Raw genomic sequence first — 23244 nt, 5'->3', positions numbered from 1 at the left:
TAACCTAATTATGGATTTTCAACCTTAAGTTCGGGATCTAATACCTCCTGTCTCAGATATGAATGTCCACCTTACTCTTCTCTGGTCACTCACTGACTCCTGGTCATTGACCTTTCACCTCTTCCCAGTGGATGCTTTAAGTGTTTATTATTTTCTTGCTAACTAACCTATATGGTTCACAATTGTCAGATCTGAATTTTTCATATGTTGTGTCATATCAATACAAGAAATAATGATTCCAGAAAACTCAAGAGTTCTAGTCTTATAACCAGAACCTAAAATTGTGCTAACACCCTTATTCATGGATGCTTTTCATTTTTCTTTTTTTCATTTTTTTTGTTTTCTTTTCACACATGTTGGATCTGATGGTGCACCTTAGATCTGCCTTGCTAAAAACAGGAAGACACTAGGAATTTTTGTCAGTGCATTTCACAAGTTTGTATTAGTGTTGATATGAATGAGGAGGAACTTCTCCACTCCAACATTTAAAGAAACACAAACAGGGTCAAGTGTGCAAGAGGGAAAAATATTGATCTCTAGAACAGTTTTCATCTAAAAGATAGCTACGTTGAAAAGTGTGTTTAACAAAGTACAGGGTTTATATACATATATTTGTATAAGAAATGTATTTAACAAATATGCAAGAAAAAATTAAAACTTTTACACAAATTGAATACACAAAATTCAATAATGCAGTATTATTGACATGGTAATGTCTTCTAACGGAGCACATTGGATGCGATTATTAAATATGTCTAGGTCCATTGTTCCTGCTACATTGTATATAAAAAGATTACAATTCAACAAGAATCATTTAAATAAACACAAAGACACTGTTACAAAACACATAAAAACACATATATTTTACACACAGAGACGCAGTTTCTCACACATTTGTATCCATTCAGATTTATCTTCCACAGTGTGACACAGTCCATGTGAGGAGGCAAAGTGGAAAAAATTCTAAAAAGCTGTACAAAAGCTACAGAGTGAGCAGCAGAGCACCAGGTAGCCCACAGTGTGAGGGTGGTGAAGCTGTAGTGTGCAAGAAGCAAATATTCTGATGTTAATGTGACAACCTGCAATCGTCCCATAGAACTAGACTACTTCCTGCAGAATCAGTTTTTGCCCAGAGATAACTCTTTTCTGTAAATCTACTGAGCAATCAGATAACAGTGGGGAGGGTACAGTTGACAATTAGTGTTGTATTTTCAAATGCTGACTTGCTGCTGCTGCTGCTGCCCAACTCCCTACTGCCTAGTGAACAGAGAAGTTTATTAATGACAGAAATGTCAAGAGAGCATAAAACTCATCTTAGTGCAATAAAATATATGCAGAAAAACAAAGATCAATAAATGTTTGGCGTGGTAAGAGACATTTTCTTGTAATTATGACTTCCGTAAGACATCAGTATTACATTTCACAATTATGACTGTTACAAAAAAAGGGATGGTTATTAACATTGATTGTGGGCTGTTTCGTGGACCATGTTGATGGAAATTACATTTCTTGAAATGCCCACCTTTCAGTTTAGAATGTTTTTTGCTAATTACAAGTATGTTGAAATTTTACATTTCTTTCTGTTCAGTTTTTCCTTTCTTTGGGTTCAATTTTACATTTTATGTCATGACAACACTGTGCTCATGGTCTGATTCAGTTTAAACATTAAGAAACACTTGATTATGGCTAGGAAAATATCCTGTTTTAATCTTAAAATACCTGTTTTGGGATTAGGAGGGATTTTTTCCATGCATCTAAACGGCTTCTCGCAGATGAAACAAATACCAACAAATGTTTAATTCCTGAATGGGCTGTTGTTTAAATTGAGCCCTTACAGTTCATTTTGCAGGATTGAGGTCTTTAATGACTGGTTCTCTGTTCAGGTAGGTGGCCCAGTAGACCAGGTTAAAGCTCCCGAACAGCACAGGGAACATGATGCGGGATATGCGGTCGATCTTACTGACGCTGTTGAAGGTTTTCTTGTTCTGCTCAGGCTTTGTCTCTGCTGTCATCTTGTTGGCATCACTGAGAGCACACTTGGAGATGGTGGGCAGCGTGGAGTCTTTTGTGATGTTGGGAGCATAGTTAGCCACAGCAACAGCATAAGCATTGTTCTTCTTCATGATGGCCACTTCCTTTTTCTGCAAGGAGAATGGTTCAGGGTTAGAGACCTTTAGAAGTTATTATTACTACTGTCATATTGTGGTGCACAAAGAAAATTGTGAGCACGTTAATGATTTTCTCATATAATTGTATTTTTTAGATGGATAATGCCCACTTGTCAATATGGTATATTATAACCAATAGCCTAATTTATAATCTATTTCAATAAACCAGATAAAATCCCTTCTACATAGCTGTTTTTTGAGTGAGTCTAAAGCTACTGTCAACAAAACTCCAAACGTCCTGCAGCATTTGACATAAAATGCCTACAAGTAAAGGATTAGTCTGTGTACTGAGCTTCTGAAAGACTTTTAATGTGACACATGCAGTTAGCCAGTTCTCAATCCAAACATGTCACATAGCAGCCTGATCAGTGGCCTTATGCCTCTAAGTTTTACACCCCTCTACCATTGCTTCTTGAAGCTCCCCTCTGGTGGAGTAGTATAAATAATGAAAAATGTCTGAGTTGGGGTATGGTTGGAATAGTTGGAGGGGTCATACATACGTCTTACCCCAGTGTGTGCGTGTGTGTGTGTGTGTGTGTGTGTGTGTGTGTGACCAAGTGTCAAGTCTGATTTGTTTTTAAGTTAGAGAACTTATGTAACATAGTTATTTCAAGTCAAAGAATTGTTTTTTTTCCGAAACTTAACCTTTATTATTTCACATCTTAATGACAGTCCAAATCTCATTATATGTGATCTGTTTGCCAGCAAGCTTTATCTTTAAAGTCTAACCAGATGTAGAATATTACATATTATTGCTAACTTGACCATGGAGACCGTCACGTCCAAAACTGATACTTTTGGGATAGGTTGAGCGTAGTTTGAAGCTGAATTTGAAGCTGAAAGCATCTGACCATGCTGTATTTGAAGTGTCGGAAGTGAAAGCATGTTCCATACATTATATGCAGGGACTGCATCAAGCCTAACAAAGATACTGTATCAAAGCTTTTTAAAAAGGTAAGTTTTCTCCTCTACTGGGCAGCCATTAGGCAAAAGACCAACATGATAATACTGTGTATTGTATATAGAGAGTGAGTGGGGAAATTGTTTATGTCAAAAAGAGAAACTGGGAGTTGCAAAAAGGTGAGTATAACCTGACTATATTGGTGTACTAATGAAATTTGTGTTGTGGAAACATACTGCTACTATGAATCAGTGTTGGGGAGATTACTTTGGAAATGTAGTTGGTTATAATTACAAGTTACCCTGTTGAAAATGTAATAGTAGTGTAACTATTTCAATTACTTTCTCAAAGTAATGTAACTAATTACATTTGATTACATTATGATTACTTTTCTTAATTTTGAATGAAATCTCTCAACTGCTAACCATTTTCACATTTTAAGACCTATAGTGTGATAAACCTTTCAGTTCAAAGGTTTAACCATATGAGTCTGACCTTAGGCCTGTACTGCGAAGGAGGCTCACTTCCTCACTAAATGGAGCGACAATGGGCTGATTTCAGCCAAGAGGAGCAGGTTGTTTTAATGGAGAGAGTATGAGCGATACAAAAAAGCCTGATCACAGCCTGAAGCAACATTGTTGCTGCAAATATGACAAAAGGATGACAAAGGCTGATTTTAATTTCTGACAGCTCTGCATTGAGCTGCTATTAAATATGAAGCTTTAGAGCAACAACAACTGTTGTTTTAAACTGTGTTTTATATTGTTTTCATATATTTCACTGATCACAATTATAAAATGCCAGTGTGTGTTTTATTGAAAGCGAGGCTGGGTGTGCGTATGAAAATAGGTTACGGTGGGTTTTTTAGGTGCTGTAGCTACAAGCAAATCTCATGTTGTCTCTGTACAAAGACCTTTTTAAATGTGAGAAAACAGAGTACTCAAGATTTGCGTTTGGGCAACACATAACAGGTAAAACAATTAATTTATTCATGGCCACATTAAGTTAAATTATCTGTCCTGCTGCGAGTGCACAACTTCTTTCAGTGGTGACTGACTGTATATAAAAGTAAATAGGCTATAGCCTAATAAATGACCTCCTGAGGCGAGTCGGATCAACAGCTGAGCAGCGTATCCCCTCAGCTGAACATCTGTAGACGGAGACCTCAGAGAGAAAGTAAACAGCAGCGGATCAGCGCGATCTCTCCCTCCGTACAAATGCTCCGTTCTGATCCAGCTCCACTGGACTTTCAAAGTAAAGGTGACGCCAGCTGTAAATGAGTTAAATAGTGATACAGCGGCGCTTTTATAGCTGATTTTATGATTAAACTCTGAACAGAACCTGGTCGGGACCAGGTTATGAGCTAAGCATAAGTTACCATGGTGATCTAGCCGGGTTAAAAGAGAGCCACCTTTGTAATACAGGGAAGCCTGGCTTCTGTCTGTATGAAGTGTTTTTTGTATTTCCAGCCCAGGAACATCTTGTGCGCCGCCGACACTGTTGCTGCTGAGTCGACTGCCACCGTACGGTTTGTCGGTTGAGTCGAATGGCACAGAGTCAGACCAGACAGAGCCAATCACAAGCGTCAGTTTTGGAAGGAGGATGTTGATATGAAAATAACTAAAAACAAACATGAATCCAGGGGGGCGAAAAACTATTTGATAAATCCGAGCTTTTGCGGCGATTTTTCAAATGTAACTTAAGTTGTAATCACTGAAATTTCCAAAAGCAACTGTAATTTAATTACATATTTTCTCCCAGTAATGTAATGGATTACAATTACGTACATTTTGTAATTAAATTACGTATTGTCGTTACATGTAATTCGTTACTCCCCAACACTGGTGAGAATTAATGGTGAAACTCAGGATCTCAAAGAATCCTGATAGAAAAACCTGTAATATATGATATAGAATTGTTCTGATTCAACTTTCTGTGCAATTGCTGGAAAAACGTGGATGTTTTGTTGATGTTACTCCAAACATTTTATTTTGATTTTGATTGCTTTCAACTCTTTCACGCATGCTGCATAAAGACAAGTTTCGCCCCATTTACACTTAACCACTGCATCTTGGCTGAAGAAAAAAGCTTAGAAATGAAATGATATTTGATTGCTGAGGCGTTTCCACCATGCCACATACATAATCCTCTCTCCTCCCAAGTCCCTGATACCACTTCCAGTCTCTTGTGCTCAATGCTAATGGTAGCTCAAGTAATACTGAAATGTGCTGTCTGTCTACCTGTTTCCTGCATTGCTTTCTGGATGAATCATACTAACCTTATAGTGTGTCAGAATTAAGTGCACTGTTGTGTCTTTGTTCCCAAATGAACCAGAGCCGTGATTCTCTGTTGTAAAGCAGGAAATGCATCGATGGCAGGTAATAACATAAATTATGGGTAAAAACAGGCAATTACCACTGCAGTTGTTGAGTAATGTAATTGGTGACACCTGTGTTTTACAAGTCAAATGATCTGTGTGAGAAAGCTCTATTCTTTAGTACTGCTCAGTCAGACAAGTGAGACAAGAAAATCAAGGCTACAACATTTTGTGTGTAGGTAGGTGGTATTCATATTCTGTTTTCAAGTCATAGCTCATGAAATGCATTCATTAATTAATTCAACCTTTGTCTAAACCTCAAAAAACATTTAGGGGAAACCCTCTCAATATTGTGTTAGAGTGGTAACATGTAGACCAATGTCTGCAATATCTCTGGCTCTTGAGAATATCATGAATTTAGTTTGCATCTAGGACTAATTTCCGGTTAAAAAAACAATCTTGCAGTTTGCCAAAAGTTGGAGAATTGTAATGGTTTTATGTGCAGTCTTAGCACAGCAGTACAGGATTGTATCATCAACATAAATATGGGTTAGGGTACAATTTGTTGTAGAGGATGTACTAGTATTGATATAGGTTGTGAATAACACAGGACCTAGTATATAACCTTGTGGAACCCCTTTAGACAATGGTAAAAACATAAAGTGATCATTTCCTACAGTCACACACTGTTGTCTATGAGATAGGTAGTTCTTGAACCAATTACAAAAACCAACATAACTTAACCTCTGTATGAGCAAAGCATGGTCAGCAGTATCAAACGCATTTGCTGGAGAGGGCAGCACAGTATTTCCCTTCTAACAGCAGATATAATATAATTGGTAACTGAGGTGATAGCAGGAAAAGTACTATGCTTAGCTCTGAAACCAGACTGGTGAGGACACAAAACAGGATATATTTCAAAGCATGAGTTGAGCCTATTATTGACTAATGACTCCAAGATTTTAGCAAGACAAGGCAGTTTAGAAATCAGCCTATAGTTGTTAATATTAGCTTTATCACCACTTTTATAAAGTGGGACAACATGTGCAGTTTTCCATATCTGCGGGATAACCCCAGAGGCAATGGATAGATTAAAAAGATAAGTAATTTCATCAGAATTAAACGGAGCACATAGCTTTTAAAAAAACATGGGTCTAGTTGATCCTTCCCACATCACACAGATCGAGATCTCATGATAATACACATATTTTCAGATTGGGTGTGTCCTAATCTTCCTCAGGATATCAATATCACTAGCATCACCTTATCCATTACATTAAGCATCTATAAATTCACTTAGAAATCATGGGAAAAGTACACTCCTGAAGAGCAATGTTCCCTCTAATTGTATCAACGCTCTACCTTGTCATTGACAATACTCTTTCCATCCCAGGCCCAGCCTCGCTTGGTGAAGTAGTTTACGGTAGCGAATTCAATGAGTGCAGAGAAGACAAAGGCATAGCAGACAGCGATGAACCAGTCCATAGCAGTGGCGTAGGCCACCTTGGGCAGTGAATTGCGGGCACTAATACTCAGGGTTGTCATCGTTAGAACTGTAGTGACACCTGGAAAGAGAGGACAAAAGCATACAGAATACATTTTTATTAAAATGCAAACAATCATTCCACCATCCTGCCCAGCAGTAAAGTATGGAGAGCAAACATTTTCTCGAATACCTACAACTCAAATCAAAGATTCAGGCCACATGTAACAGTGCAAAACTATCTTGGTGCCACTACCTCAACCCAACAGGAAGTCAACCATCTTCAATTATTCTGCTCATTTTCTTGCCTTTGGGACTACATTCCCTCAACCGTACATCGGCTGTATTCCTGTGCACAGGCACAAATGTGCAAGCCCCATACTGTATAACACTGCTGTAAAGCACAATAAATGTCTGCCTAAACAGATATATATTTTAGGTGGGCCTTCTTTTAGATGGCTAAAACATGACTTGCTGTCAGTGCTGTCTGGCAGAACAATGCTCTGATTCTCTGTTGGTGCTATACACTGCTTCTCCACATAGGGGGAGAACTAACGGTCTCTCAGTCATTATGCATCCAAATTGCAACCAGAAGTAAACCCATCTGTCGTTATTTTATTTACATAATATTTTCATGGTCTATCCTTGATATTATTAAAGTAAAGTTTATAATGCAGTGTCTTTTAGACCCTTGTCCTTGGAGCCCCTGCCATGCATGTTTGATATTTCCCTGCTCCAACACACCTTATGAATGGGTCATTATCAGGCTTCAACAGAGCTTGATGGTTATCTGATCATTTGAATCAGCTGTGGTGGAGCAGAGGACATCTTAAATATGCAGGGCAGGAGGCCCCATGACCAGCATTGAAAAACACTGGCATTACTCATCAACATACAGTATAATAATAATAAACTTACATAACTCTATAGCAGCTTGCAAAATGTTACAAGGTGCTTCACAGTATGTAAGAATGTGAGCTTATTAATGGTGATTTTACTCATGATGCACTCATATCTGCATAGGCACATCATGAATCATGAAGCAGATGTCTCTGTTACTGAGAATAAGTCACAAAATGCCCTTCAACACAACCTTTCATTCCTGTCCTGTTTGTCACAACGGATAATGACTGGGATTATTATTGTGTTTTATATTTCAGTGGATAAATGGAGAGAGAGCATTACGTTGTACCCAGACAGGTCCCTGACATTTTACCAAAGGGGAAATCAGAGTGTGGGTGTGGGTCCACTGTCCTTTGTCAGATAAGCAGGGTGAGGCCTCATTGGGACCCTCATCTGGTAGCCTGCCTGCAGTGTCCTGATAAAATGTTCACGTGTCAGCATGAACACAGTTTACAGTGAGGACTGCAAACATGAGCAGGTTGAGGTGAGGATAGGATGAGGTACTGTTCATGGCGCACTGTTTAGCTTTATGTGCTTTTCTGTTTCATCACAATAATGGATAAATACAACACTTCCAGGTATTCCAAATAAAAGACACAGACATAAATTAAGGTTCTCTTTTCTACCAAACACTGTATATTACAACATGATGAACTTTCTTTCTTTTTTACCACATTGTTAAATAAGTTAAATAAGTCATTAATTACCTAACAGCTGATGTCATTTAGCTGCAGCCAGTTGAGTTTTTTTATTAGTTTACTTGTTGTTTGTTTTACTTTTGATTTGACTTTGCTGGTTTAAAATTCCACTTTAATCAGATAAAATGCCTAGCTTTGAGCTGAATGACTGCTTTTTTGGCATAAAATGTTTTTGGGACACAATTGACACGATCTACAACAGAACAGGCATCAGTAAAACTTGGTTGACAACTTGGCACAAAGTTAACCTGTTTAAAATCACACAAACCCCCTTTCTTTCACCTTTATTTTTACACTTTCATTCTACATCCAATTATTCATTATTCTTCAAATGGATGACATGTGATCATGTCAGCATGACTGATTCTCACTAGTTCTGTTATCCACAACAGTTGGCAGCCTATACTTAAGGCCATTACTCTGGTAACTCTAAGTGTACCTATTTATCTGGCAACTGAGTGTGTATTGAATGTCATCTCATACAACAGCCTTATGATTTGGTTTTGGCTTTGTCAAAAGCCTAAGACACAACTTCAAAACTAAGATAACACAACATTAATTCAGACATTACTGACAGCTAAGTTATAAGCTTTTATGTTTATGTGTAGCTTAGATCGTCTTACAGGGAGAGATGTATACCCCTACCTACCGCCACTTAAACTAGTTAAACTAAAAGTGTTAAATGAAATTGGGGATCATGTGAATAATGAAGGTGTATGTGCCTGGAGAAATTCAATACCGCCATGTGTTGGATAAATCTATTTTCTTTCTCTGTGGAAAGTGTGAATAGAGTTTGAAATGTTAAAATAAAAATCATCACCAAAGACAGTTCTGGCTGGCACTGACTCTCGATTGAGCCAGAAGGACACCTGTGAGAGGATGACCGTCATGATACAGGGCAGATACGTCTGGATCACAAAGTAGCCGATCTTCCTCTTCAGATGGAAGTGAGCTGTCATGACTGTGTATTCACCTGAAGACAAGAAGGACAATGAGAAGGAAGTCCAGAGGAGTCCAGCTGAGTGAGGATGGTCACATTTAGTGGGGGCATGTAATAACAGATGTGGAAATTAAAAGGTACATGAGATATATGACGAAATGCTTCTTATAGTTCAGTGGGGAGAATAGTAATTTGTGGTTATTGACCATTCTAACTGTTCGCTGATGGGAAATCTAAGTACACAGCAAGTAAAAAGAGTGTGTTCCTGTCAAAAGTTGCTTTGATCACTCAGCTCAGCTGCCGTTGGTGGAAGTCTTCAGCAGTCTGGTTTATGTAAAGTTCACTAGGCTATTTTCCGGCCCTGTGATGCCCTGCGACGGTGTAAACTTTGGGAGCTGCTGCAGCTGCCATCTTTCATTTCCATCCTTCACTTCCTCCAGGCTGAGAATAAAACAACTTCAAAGAGATATGACGAGGGTGGACTTAAAGCTACACAAAACTGATAAAAAGAGGAGTGTGGGACTGTGAGAATAATCTGTTTGCTCACTGGACAACAAACAATGTCATTCTCCAAGTGATGAAGATGTTAAAGGGCCCGAACTTCATGTTAGGACAAATTGACAACAAAATCCTATTATTAATGGTCATTTTTAGAACATACCATAGCAGTAGCCAGATGCAGAAAACTGAGCGTAGATGCACAACTAAAGCTATGTGTACGCACAAAGACTGGAGTAGAAGGTACAGTATTTTTCTCTGAAATGTAATGGAGTCGAAGTATAAAGTACCATAAAACAGACATATTCAAGTACCATCAGTCAAAAGTGTACTTAATTACAGTACCCGAGTAAATGTACTTACTTTCCACCACCTCTATTACTAATGTACGTCTAGTGTAAGTGTGCAAAGTAAGGTGTATACTGAAGGAAAAAAAGGTCAAAAATGGAACTGACCTAAAGATATGGTCATAAACCATTTTCAGTTGATCTATAAGTGAAACTTTCATACTGAGAATTGCTGCAGCTCAGTACAGAAATGCCAGAGATTTCCTGAGATGAGGAGCAATCAAATGTACTCCTACACAGATCAGTTAACTGGATAATGTTAGAATGCTTGAGTATTAAAAACCAGGCTATGCTTCATACCACAATCTGAACAATAAATAGTTAAAATAGGTCATGGCAGGGACTAGTGTGCTCTTAAAAGTGATAAGGTGAGTGAAGTTGAATAAAGTAACAAATAATCGAACATTACAATATAATTATATTAACTGTCATACAATATTAAAATGAAAACCAAGGGCACCAACCATATATTATTTGTGGTTGTATAATCACTTACTTTTATATATTGTTGGCAACCAGCATGGTTTTATTCTCACAACTTTGGGTCAGCAGGCATTCTAAAATGGAAGTCAAACTGTTGTCTATACTCACCAGTGCTGGATTTAATGGTCTCTTTCCCCACAGTCTGGCCCACCAAGTCATACTGGTTGAGTCTGGATCCATCAGCCGCTACATCCACTGACTGGGAGGCATTACGCGTCCAGATGTAAGTAACCTCTGTCTTAGTGTAGGCATCTGATGCAGAGAACACACAAATCCCTACTACATCATATTCAATACACAATTACCTAATTAAAGCTCTTGGCTCATATTACAGAGATCAAATGGTATAATTATTAAAGAGGTCTAAATAATCGTACACTGAGTGTAACAGCAAAGTGTTAATTCCATGAAGAGTTGGCATATAGCCTTCTATAACTATACTATAACTACACTTTATACCATGGTCTGGGGGAATACTCGATTCTGATTGGCTGCAGGGTGTCCATTAACCCCTGATATATGGACACCTACTAAGTAGTTCCAGTCAAATTGACTGTTCACCGCTGTAAATCAATGCGCTAGCTGGCATATCAAATCTGAATATGTCATTCCAGCACTGAGTGCAGTCGATCAGTCCTTCAGGGTCTTATCCTCTGAACACCACAGGGTGGCGACTGTAACACACAAGCTGCAGAAAGTTCACTTCCCCTCTAAATTTACTGATACGCGAATAATCTCACATCCCGTTCGCTGTTCAACTCTCTGCTTCAGGCTGCGGCCACAGTAACGTTACACATGGCTGGTCATTTGTACTTGAAAATCTTGCTATTGATTTGGGGACAATGACATGACTGGTTAGTTAGCTAATCTTGTTAGCTAGCATACTGTCAAATTATATTTACTGTTTGTCAACCGTATGCAATGTTATTGACTTTGAATCTTGCTAGCATAGCGTTAGCTTTCTGGCTCATCGCTGAGCGGACTAGAATATCTCCCGTTGCCAAGTCGTATCTATGGTCTGTCCTATTCACTGGAGGAGTGAACAACGTCTCCGTTGCATAAGAATCTTACGGGAGAGTAATGATTGTTCCAGGTATTAGTCAAACCCTCAGGCGTTACCAGGGAAACTAAGTTATGGCTTGTGAAAAACTTTATATTTTGATTGTAAAACGCATGACAATGTAAATTAATGGTCCAAATTTCTTTTCTTTGGCAAGTGACCATGGTATAAGCGGGATAATGCCCTTCGAGGTGTCCATAAACAGGAGTTAATGGCCTCCGCGTCGTCCATTAACTCCTGTTTATGGACACCTCGTCGGGCATTATCCCTTACGTAAGTGTCTGATAATTTTCGATTATAACATTTGTAATAATGTCACCGGTCTATTTCATACTTGAAAATAGGCACTTGGATATTATGCTTCTAACAACTTCAACAATGAAAAGAACAATAAAAACAACATTTTAGTATTCAGAGATCCAAATGTATGATGCAGGAAACACTTTACATTAAGTCCATGTCATAAGCATTACTTAATAGGTAGTTAAGTCCTTATCCCATGCCTGAGAGGTGTTAAAGCCAACTTCATAAACATGTTTATTTTTAGATAACTAAGACACTTATAAGCTAGAAAATTATGAATGTGACTAAAAGCCACATTAGTTTTTTTATACTGCTTTATAAGAGCATTCTTAATTATACATTTATTGACAGTTAACTATAGCTTTTAAAGCTAGACAAACCTTTGTTGTACTGTGTTACATACTATAGTTTCCCAAATCTTCACTGTAAGACTGAACAGTAAGTAAAGTAATTTAAAAACAAACAAAGTTTTTCCCTTCTTGACCGGAGAGTGTAATAGTTGTCTTCTGTTGTCTTTCAGCCACATTTCCATGTTGCTCCTCATCTATAAACGTTTCAGCATGAAAATAACCTTTGGGTTTCTATTTTTGTATTTTAATTTTCACACAATTCCAGCAATGTTCGATAACAAATTAGTGTTGAGTGATCCCCAGATTTGGGTAAATGTTGCAACCTGATTTGACTGATTTTAATTGATTTCATATTTTCTATATACAGTCTTCAAACTCCTCTGCTTATTTTATGTACTATTTAATGTATTGCTTTGCTAGCATTTTTTTATATTTACAGAACAGTGCATTTCAGAATAATTTGTGCAATTAATAATTTTTGCAATTAAAAATGGTATGTTAGCTAAGTGTGATGCAGAGGTCTTTTACCCAGAAGTTATTATAAACAAATATTGTGATTTGGCCTGTATGTGACTGATAGTTGAAAATCAGTTTCCAAAGAAGTTTTTGACACAAAGGTTTTCATGGGGTAAAAGTAAAAGTTAAAATTAGGCCATGTTTTATGCTGTGCAGTATGGATAAAGTGAAACTGCTCACACTTACAGCTGCCAAACTTGAGAGGACAGGAGTGAGAGTCCATGGGGAAGTCTTCTAGGTGCATGGGGCACTCAGCTTGAACTGTTAACCTGGCAACACACACGCAAACATTGTGAATTATCTAAAACATTGATACATTATTTAGATGAATATAATGTGTCATTAAGGGCATAAGCTTTTCAAGCTAGGAAGAGAGCAACTTAAAAGTGATGGCAGTACTAGCCGGCCAGCTGATGTAGTTAAATGAAGTGCTTGCGCTGGGGCGTGTGGTCTGACTGGTGTTTGGCGGTAGACAGGTGAAGTTCCACTCCATTGACAGCCTTGAAGGCCAGCACCATTGTCTTGAATCGGACAAAGGGAGTGGAGGTCACAGAGGAGGGGGGTCACGTGGGAGAATTTAGGTAGATTGAAAACGAGGCGCCCTGCAGCGTTCTGTATACACTGCAAAGGTTTAGTCGCAGAGGCTGGGAGTCCAGCCAAGAGCGAGTTGCAGTGGTCCAGGTGGGAGATGACCAGTGCTTGGGCGAGGAGTTGCGTTGCGTCCTTTATGAGGTAAGACTGAAACCTGCAGATGTTGTAAAGGGCAAATCTGCAGGATCGGGCCAGTGCAGTGATATTGGGGGCGCAGGACAGTCCGTCGTTGAGAATTACACCCAGGTTCCTCACAGTCGTCAAAGGGGATACCGTGCAACCTCGACAATGAGTGACAGGTCCATGCGAGCAGCCTTTGGAAAAAAATGGGCAAACATAAGGATCTGAGCAACTTTGACAAGGGCCAAGGAATGACAACCATTGAATTGGCAACAGGGTGATAGGCACCAAAGGCACCCTAATGTGTGTGGGGAGCAAAGGCTAGCCCATGTTGGCCAATCTCATGGAACCTTCTGTAGCACAAATTGCTGAAGAAGTTAAAACTGTTTCTGATAAAAAAGGAGTCAGAAGACACAGTGCATCACAGTGACGACTGGATTAAAAGTTATTAGTCTGTCTTCAGGGAAGCCTATGGTCATTGGACTTGGATAATAATGATCCAAGTTAAAATCGGGAATCGGTGTTCTGCCTGATGGAGCCTGGTGGAACCGCTGCAAACCGGGTACAACCACCACTTCAGCCAGCCACCTAGTGACTTCATTGGACCCTGGTAAAGCCACGGCTTCAGCCGGCCACCCAGTGACTGTGGGGGACCCTAGTACAGCCACTAAGTGACTGTGGGGGACTATGGTAGGCCTACAACTACCTCAAAGGCAGGACCCTATATTATGGATCTAGTGATTGCAATACCCCGAACTTTCCACAAGACCAGCCAGTAATCACAGAGGAACTTGTGACATTCACCTCCATGCTGAGTCTGATTTAGAAACATCTCCAGATTCTGATGGAAGTCCCTTTTAGATGACTCCAACCTTGATGAAACTTACAACCCTACAAAAGACAAGCAGGAAGAGACTGAAAGCTCTAGTAACAGCAAAGAACATAGGCAAGAGAAAAAACTGGCAGAGGATCAAGTACCTGAAGATATAGTGGAGGGAGAAGCACACTATAGACCTAAGAAGAAGAAAGGTGTCAACTACAGAAAACAAAATGTGGAAAACAGACAGCTGGGAAAAGAGTAGAAGGGAAAAAGTAAGTGGGGAGGAAAGCCATTAAGGTTACTTGAAATCCAAGCTCCATAGGCGACAGATGTCATCTTGGCTGCAATGAGGGTCAAATCAGAAACCAGGAAGGAAAGCAATGTGAGAATATTCCTTGAAGAGCAAAGGCAAAAGATCTTCCCAGATTTCTGAAAAAAAAACCTGGGAGCACTTCTGTCGGAGGGACTCTAGAAACACTGGAGCCAGTGTTCAGTACATTTTCCTCACTGTACAGAGAATACCAGACATACTTTGGAGAACATGGTCATGAAGCAGCCATTGACTGCACCCTCAGAACAGTCTCAAAACAAATTAACCTGAGCTTATTCAAGCTAAAGAAAGACCAGTACGATGTGTGTGTTCAATATGAGGAGAGCAATATGGACAAAGAATCATATGAGAGGTATATCTAACTGAAGGATATGGCACGCAGACAAAAGACGCTGGACAAGGAAAGGTATGCAGAAAATGAATCGACTGTGGTATTACCAGTGGATCTTGAATCGGTACTGTTCTCTCCAGGACTCAAGGCCAGTGCAGTGTATTACAGAACTAAGCTAGCCTGTCACAATTACACAATCAGGGCTCTAGAGTGCGACCAATTTTGTTGCACATGCAACTAAATTTTTAAAGGTGCGCCTAAAATTATTCCTAGGTAGCAGGAGCACCCAACGTTTTCAATGCCTAAACTTCCATCACATCTGTTGCCTCTCTGCAAACTAAGTGTTTGATCTCTTTTGACCGAACTCACAGTAATGGTAGGCTCATATTGTGGTTTAAACCAATCAGAGACAGAGATGGGGCGGGTCTTTGCTTCTAATTGGCTGTGGTCCAGATATTCCTGTCCACTGCTCCAGGCTGTGTGGGTTCAAAATTGTGACCTGATGTCCGGCGGTAAACGGATAAAGGAAACGGAAGACAAAAACTGAAAGGGGTTAGACACATGGATAGCTTTTTCTTCAAGAAAAGTAAGCCTACTGTTCCGCCCAGTATGAGTAGACCTACAGTCATTCCTCAGTCCCAAAGTTGCCAAGCCCTTCAGTGGAGATGGCATCCGATGAGACAGAGATGGCGTGTAGGCCTATCGAGTCTGAGATCATAGAGTAGTCAGACTAAAAAGCTGAACATGTATACTATCTCCCTCAATTTCCACTGGATACATGTCCGCTGCATTACGGCTCCGATCCGGTTTTGCTCCGCCGTCCTGCAATCCCCACCGTTTGTGTTTTGAGTCTGCCACGGTGCAGTACGGTAGACAGCTGGTGTTGTGAGGCCAAGGAGTTCCCGCGATAATCACATGATCACTCCCGACCACAGTTAAAGGTCTGTGTTATAAAACCAACAAAACAAAGTGTTCCCGACCGAAGGATTAGCAGAAGAGCTTGTGTTTGTCTCATTTTTGAGATTTGTGTGCTGCCGTCAACACGGAGTGTTTTATTTTGAAAGTAACCGGATGTTATATTGTTGTTTCCGTGCTTGACTTCCTGTCTGCTCGGTGCTAAATTCAGCTGAATTGCTGCATCGTGCTCCGGCATCCGCCAGATATAGAAGTCCTGCGTATCTGCTCCTGAGGGCTCCGGACTGCTGGAGCTGGGATGGAGCAGAAACGCAGCGCAGCGGACCTGGTGGCAATGGACACATAGACTAAAGTGAAACCTATCTGCTCCGCTGGTGTGGCGGAGACGCAACACAGCGGACGCGTATCCAGTGGAAATTGGCCATCAGGAAGGACTAGCTAGAACAATTTCCCTGGCTGAGATACAGTAAAATAGATAACTCAATGCACTGCATTTATTGTAAGGAGTGTGGTCAATACATGGCTGGTAACAGTGCCTTCGTAAGCAGCTAGACAACGTTTTGTATCGAAACATTGAAGAAACATAATGTCTCGCAAAAACACACTTCATGCGTGGCATGTGTGTTAATAAAGTAGCCCCTCTCCCTGCTGCATTTCAGCGGCAGGCAGCAACCCTCAGGTACTCTGAGGAATCAGAAATGTTAATTAAATGTAATGTTGCCTACAACATCGCAAAAGAGGAGCTGCCCTTCACTCACTTTAAATCAGAGATTATACTGATGGAGAAAAATGGATTAGAAGTCAACCAAACATACAGTCATGACTAGGGATGTCCCGATCCGATCTGTAGGATCGGGATCGGAGCCGATCTGGGCATTTTTCCGCTGATCGGAATCGGCAGTTTTGAACGTGGACCCAAGCCCGATTTTTTTTTTTTTAACGTCAGAGCACAATTTGTGGCGGAACACAGACGCGCGCGTGGTGTTACTCTGTGAAAACCTGTGAATAAAGTGTCTGCCGTGTGGAAATAACGTCAATTAGAAAGCGAAAGCAGTCCAACGGTGACATGTAACATCTGCTATACGGCCGTTTCGCGGAGCTGCATTTTACTACTCATTTGATACAGCATATACAAAACAAAAACTCAAAGAATACAACGTGTTCACTCGAGAGTACAGGCAAGGAGACCAAAGCAGCAAACAGTCGCGGATACTTTCAGTTATGAGAAATATCTTCAGCGACATGTCCACAAATAATACAGAGAGGGTCATCAAATTAATCGCTCTGGAAAACCAGCTCATCTCCGTAATAGGGGATCAGGGTTTTCTTCGTCACCTGGAGTTTTTGAATCCCCGGTATGCCCTACCATCTCTGCATTACATTTATTCCACTTTCGAGTTACAACATGCCGGTATATGCGCACTAGTTTCGTGGGTCTCATACAGCAGAGCATGTAAAGCAGGCAATCCAGGAGATGCTGCACGCGTTAATAGACAAGCAACGTGTCCACGTCATTTTATGTGACAACGTAAAGTACATGAAATAAGCAAAGGATTATATGGAGGTACCAAGCGTGAGCTGCGTCTCACACACACTTCAGCTGGCTGTACACGAGGGTCTGCTGTCACAATGCAGCATCACACACTCACCTGCTAACACAAGGAAGGTGGAGGCCAATGTTGTAATAGCATATGCAGAATAATTGAGAGCTATATTAAAGTATATACTTTGTTTCATCAAAATAATAAAAACCTATTAAGGAACAGCTTGGATGCAGGTACTTTTTTTCTTAATACAGCTGTGTTATCTAGGAAAATATTAGTTAAGGCCAAGTATCGGATCGGGACTCGGTATCGGCAGATACTAAATATTAAAGGACTCGGATCGGGATCGGGGTAAAAAAAACCTGATCGGGACATCCCTAGTCATGACGTTGTATGTGCCCAGTTTATTGGGGTTATAACCGACAGGTTGAAGAGAAGGTCTCAGTTCAGTGAAGCACTTTAAGCACAAGCACTTTTTACTTGGAAATGTTTTATTTAGCTTAAAATGTTTTAGTTTGTTCAATTTCAAAGCAGCATCCACCATAATCTTGTACTCAGATAGACGTTCTTACCAGAACAGAAACAAAGGTCTTGCTAATGGACTGTATGACTTCTGCTGCAAGACCAAGAAAACATTTTTTCAAAAAAACTCACAAATGGAATGTGATAGCATACAAGCTGTCTGTCTGTGAAAAAATCAATGTCCCCAGCAACAACAAAATGTACATAGAGAAAGCCCGTCCAAAGCAGCTACAGGTACCTGAAGCACGACTTCTTAAAGACGTCCAAGGATGAAACATGCTATTCCACAATCCACCCTGGTCATAAGGTTGGTGATCCGGTTGTCACTGACATCCATAAGTTAAGATACAAAAACGGCTCTCTTGAGTACAAATTTGACTACTATGAATCAGAATTTCTTCCTTTGCCTAGGAGGTGTAAAGAAAACAATGGTTTGGTCAGAGGAAATACGTAGAAACACCAAAAAATTAAAAAGTAAAAATATGATGCCTTACAAGCTCTGAAGGCTGTACTTCCTCAGGACTGCCATGCATTCTATGAGAGTTTTCCTCACTACACTGCTTAAAGGAGCCATAGCATTGGATAGTACTTAAATGGACACAGCATGAGCATGTAAGACTCTACTTACAGACGATGATTAGAGACCATTGTTTTATGGAACCAGATTTAATCTGGGAGGCATTTTTACCTGGTGGTGTCCAAAAACTGGTAGTGGCAGTGGGTAGAGCTGGTGGACTAGTGATTGGAAGGTCACTGGCTCGAATCCCGGCTCCCCTGGGGTGGCACTGAGCTACATGTCGAAGTATACTTGAGCAAGATACTGAACCCCACAATTGCTCCTGATGTGCAGTTGGCACCTTGTGTGCAGTAAGGATCCTGCGATGAGCTGGCGACTCATCCAGGGTGTACCCTGGCCTTCGCCCATAAGCTACTGGATTTGGCCCCAGTAACCCCCCCTGAAAAAGGGGGATAAAACATCCCCGCTACCCTCACGGGAGAAAATGGAACGGAACGGTATCCAAAACTGATGTTAAGAATTTGTATTTTATGCTAATCTGTGTGTTCAAAGTTCAGGGTTTAATACTTCCATGTCCTACTGTAAATTGGTTAAATTTAGTGTGGCTTTAACTCAGCGTTTTTTTTCTGTTTTTTTTTTCTAGAAGCACAACTTACTGCAGTATTGCAGGTTGACTATGTCTTACCATTAGTTACATCACTTTTTTTCATAATTGAATCTTTGAGCAAAGTACTGTTCACTAGATGGCTGAATTTGTTCAGTAGTATTATTATACTGAACAAATTATTTATAAAATAATATTGCGTGTACTCTTTGTCATTATTTAGTTATGCAATCACTGAACATTATGGGGAACAGGGCCACATTCACTTCCAATGGACAAGGAAGCAAAGACACTGAATTTATGGAATTTCCTACTTAAGGAATTTTGATCCTTGTATACTACAATGTAGTAACTATTACATTTACTACACTGGCCCATATTTTTACCTGAAAAAAAAAAAAAAGTCATTTTATTCTAAAAATTAACTTAATTTAGAGCATTGTTTGGTAGAACCTCTTCCATCTTGCACCAAGTGCAAAAGCTCCTAACTACAAAATGATCCAGGAAAAGTGGGGAAAAAACTTGTGGTATTGTTAACACATAATATAGTAATATAGTAAAAAAAAAACAAAAAAAAAAACTGTGTATTATGTATTGGGTACCCTTAACAAATAGCATTCTGCAAGAAAACAACAAGTTTTTTTTTAGTTTTCTCAAAAAAGTGCAATTTTCAGATAGGAGGTTTTGCTCTTTGGCCATCGCATAGCTGGACTAGCAAGGTCTGTTTAAAGACACTTTCTAATGGGCATTTTTAAAACTTTAATCATTGCTATTTATCAAACTTTTACTTACTTACAGTTACTAACAGGACATCATACTGTTAAAATAGATTCTAAGAAGTAAGATCATGTTGACAATGGCAAGTTCATCCATAGCAGCTGCTCAATCAACTCTCAAAATTGAACGCTTCCTGTGACGTCGACCCATCCACCAAGTATTCAGCTGCTGTCCAGCTGTGCACTTCTGACCTGCTGCCACCAAGCAACAAATTGTAAGCACTGAGGATGGACAGCAGTCTTCACAACTGGGTGACCATCCATCCTCCACACCAAGGCCAGTTGGTGGTTCCAATGGTTGCCGGCAGTCTGCACTCAACTGTGACCGAAGGCGTTATTGAGGGGACGCTTGGGTGGCTGTCACCACAGGGGCTTGAATCATGGCTCTGTCACTCTCCTCTCTTTTGTTAGGACAACTCCCCCAGCTGAAGCTGTGCTAGTTTATTGGCCAGCTGTATATTAATTTCTTCCTCCTGACATTTTCCTTTCTTGTGGTTCTCCCCATGATGAATACAACCCAGTCCATTTTAATCTGGCCAATAATTTTGTCTAGTCTCCTTTGGAATTCACCTGGCATGGCTTTCTTCACCTCCAGTGAAAAGGCTCTGAATAGTGGTATTGGAATTCTAGGTGATCCCAGCCTCATCTGTCAGTCTTTGCTGCTATTTGGAGGGGCACTTGTCATCCTATAGTACCCCTGCTTCCAGCTGTGATGGATCCATTTTTTCTGGGTAGTGTCATCTGAGTTCAGCGGTGTCCCCCAAATCCCACACCCTCAATTGTATACCCAGTCAACAGAGCTGGTAATTGTGCTGCATGGAAAATGTATTCAGTGATGTGCTTATGAGTCTCAACATGTATGAATAGAGCTCCTAGCACCAGTCTTGACCCTACCATGGCTCCAGTGCCTTTATCCACTTGTTTGCTCCATCTGTAAGGGCACACAACCTCTCTGCCTACCACAGTAAATACCAAGTTTTGCCTGGCCCCATAATTTTGAGTGGATATATGCCATCTCCTCTTATGCCCCTGTGGTGTCATCTCTTATGTCGATTATGTGATTTGTCTTGTGTTACCATGGCAATCGTGGTATCATCACAATACCATTCTTATGGGGATAGAAAAGCGTGGATGCTTGCAGTTCATTCACAACTTCATGCTTTTAAATAAGCCATCATATAAAGAAGAACACTGCTTCATTACTGGGTGCTGACATTAGCAGGTAGGGTCAAGGGTGTGGTGTATTAGGATTGGGCTCTCATAGCTCTCATTATTATCTTGGTTGGTCATTTATCATAGGTCACTATTTTTCATTCAAATACTACCGCAATTGGCACAGACACTGCCTAGATGGTAAATGACAATCATTTTCAGCGGTGTTCAGATCGGATAAAAAGTGAGTCTACAGTATTATCAAATATCTTGGAAGGACCAAACATCACCAAAATATGGACTGGTTTAAGCCTTTTAAGTTATAACAGACACAAATACCCCACTCTGGCATAAATTATGTAATTGCCTCATGTTGAAAGAAGGTGTGTCTAAAAGCCAAGACCTCACTGCAGTCAGTATGTCACCTTCTCTGGATATACAAAACCCCTGTCAGATTTACAGGTTGTAAGTTTGACCCATGCTAAAAGATGCAGACACTTGCAGATGCTCCCAATTTGCTGATTCAGGCTGCAAAATACAGACCGCTCTCCCTCTTGCTTTCTCAGTTTTTAACTGCTCCTCCTCAAACCCCAGTGTTGGATGCATCAACAAAGAAAATGAGAGGAGTACAGAGGGCTAATAGAGAGCTTTGTCCCATGGTGCAACAAGAGACAGCTGAAGCTCAATATCAGCAAGCACCAAAGAGCTGGGGCTCAACTACTGGATGGAAGAGGAGCTCCTGTCCTTGTTAATATCCAGGGAGAGAAACTGGAGAGGGTGGACTCATATAAGTACCTCAGGTTCCAAATCAATGAAAAAACTGACTATTCAGGCTGAGACAGAGAACACTGTTCTCCATAAAGGATTAGGGTTGGGGTTTGCATCACTGCAAAATATGTCACATTAAAAAAACATTTGGGACAACTGAAGATTTTTTTATTTAATTTTCTGTGAAAAAATGTATTCATCAGATTAGACAGTGACGTGCATAAAAATGTCAGTCAGTGTTTTGTCTGTGGTGATTACTGCCATTAAAAAGTACTTGTTACATTACTGAGTTATCTACTGAGAAAGGTAGCATGCTAGAGTACTTTAGTGTTACCAAAGAATATGGTAAAACCCTTTTAGGACTTGATGTGCATGTTGGTTATATTGTCCAGACGGTGTGTAGTCAACTGTACATGCCAATGTTCTGTTCTCTCTAGTTTAGTTTACTCCAGAGTAGTGGTTATGAAGCAGGTGAAGTTGTTCACTAAAATGTGTGTCTTACAGTCTGTTCCTCTTCAGGCTAGGGAAAGGTCTTTCAAGGCTAAAAAGCCTCTCCATGTGCACACTGGATGGTAGCAAAAGATTCTGCGTCGTTGCAGAGACAGAGCATAATCAAGAGTCTGCTGCTTGTGCTGATTATTAACAGTCCGGCCTCAGCTGGACAATAAAGTTACATCGCGACATGGCTCCCATGCTTCAAATTGTGGGTGGACATTAGGATGGTAGGGAAGTGTATTTTTTTAAACAGACATCTCGGGGCACATGTCGGATTTTATGAACTTTTATGAACTAGAAAGCACAAACTGGATGAGACCCACACTGAGCTTGACTTCTGCCTCACAACAATTACTAATCACGGCAGCCGATTTCAGATGAAGCTGACGTCTCCAGCCATAAATAATAACTGTTACAGCAATCCCAGCTAATCAGCCAAGATCTAAGGAGTCGCTGTCAATTTTGCCGTCCAACTCTGAGAGTGGTATGTGTATGTTCATATCATCAGTTGTAATAATGATACAACCAGCTACCTCATGGTGTAGAGCAGGGTTCCATCCTCCATAATCCTCAGCAGCTTGTTGGGCATGGTCATGTTGTGAGCCACAGATTTCTTGCCATTGTGGAAGAAGGTGTCAGGGGTCCAGATCTTACTGGCCATCAGGTTGTTGAGAGGCAGAATGTTCATTGGTCCATGGAACTTCAATCGCTCATCCTTCCAACTCTGACGGAAGAAAACATCTACAGTGTACTCCTGAAAGAGACACAGAGGAGGGAACACAATGTTGAAA

The 23244-nt window shown here is 40.3% G+C and overlaps 1 protein-coding gene across 2 annotated transcripts in view; it reads right to left on the bottom strand.

Annotated features, from left to right (window-relative positions):
- Positions 1-423: 423 nt before the first annotated feature.
- gabra2a (gamma-aminobutyric acid type A receptor subunit alpha2a) overlaps positions 424-23244 on the bottom strand; it is a 44629-nt gene continuing 21808 nt past the window's right edge. For both annotated transcript variants that reach the window (XM_030392239.1, XM_030392240.1), the window contains exons 5-10: positions 22987-23207; positions 13154-13236; positions 10847-10990; positions 9291-9443; positions 6749-6951; positions 424-2141 (exon numbers count right to left, since the gene is read on the bottom strand). In XM_030392239.1, coding sequence (XP_030248099.1) covers positions 1839-2141; positions 6749-6951; positions 9291-9443; positions 10847-10990; positions 13154-13236; positions 22987-23207 — 1107 coding nt within the window. In that variant the 3' untranslated portion in view covers positions 424-1838. The remainder of the gene's footprint in view (positions 2142-6748; positions 6952-9290; positions 9444-10846; positions 10991-13153; positions 13237-22986; positions 23208-23244) is intronic.

This window comes from Sparus aurata, chromosome 16 (assembly GCF_900880675.1).
Source record: "Sparus aurata chromosome 16, fSpaAur1.1, whole genome shotgun sequence".
Taxonomy (NCBI): Eukaryota; Metazoa; Chordata; class Actinopteri; order Spariformes; family Sparidae; genus Sparus; species Sparus aurata.
This window is presented reverse-complemented; position numbering and strand designations above follow the sequence as displayed.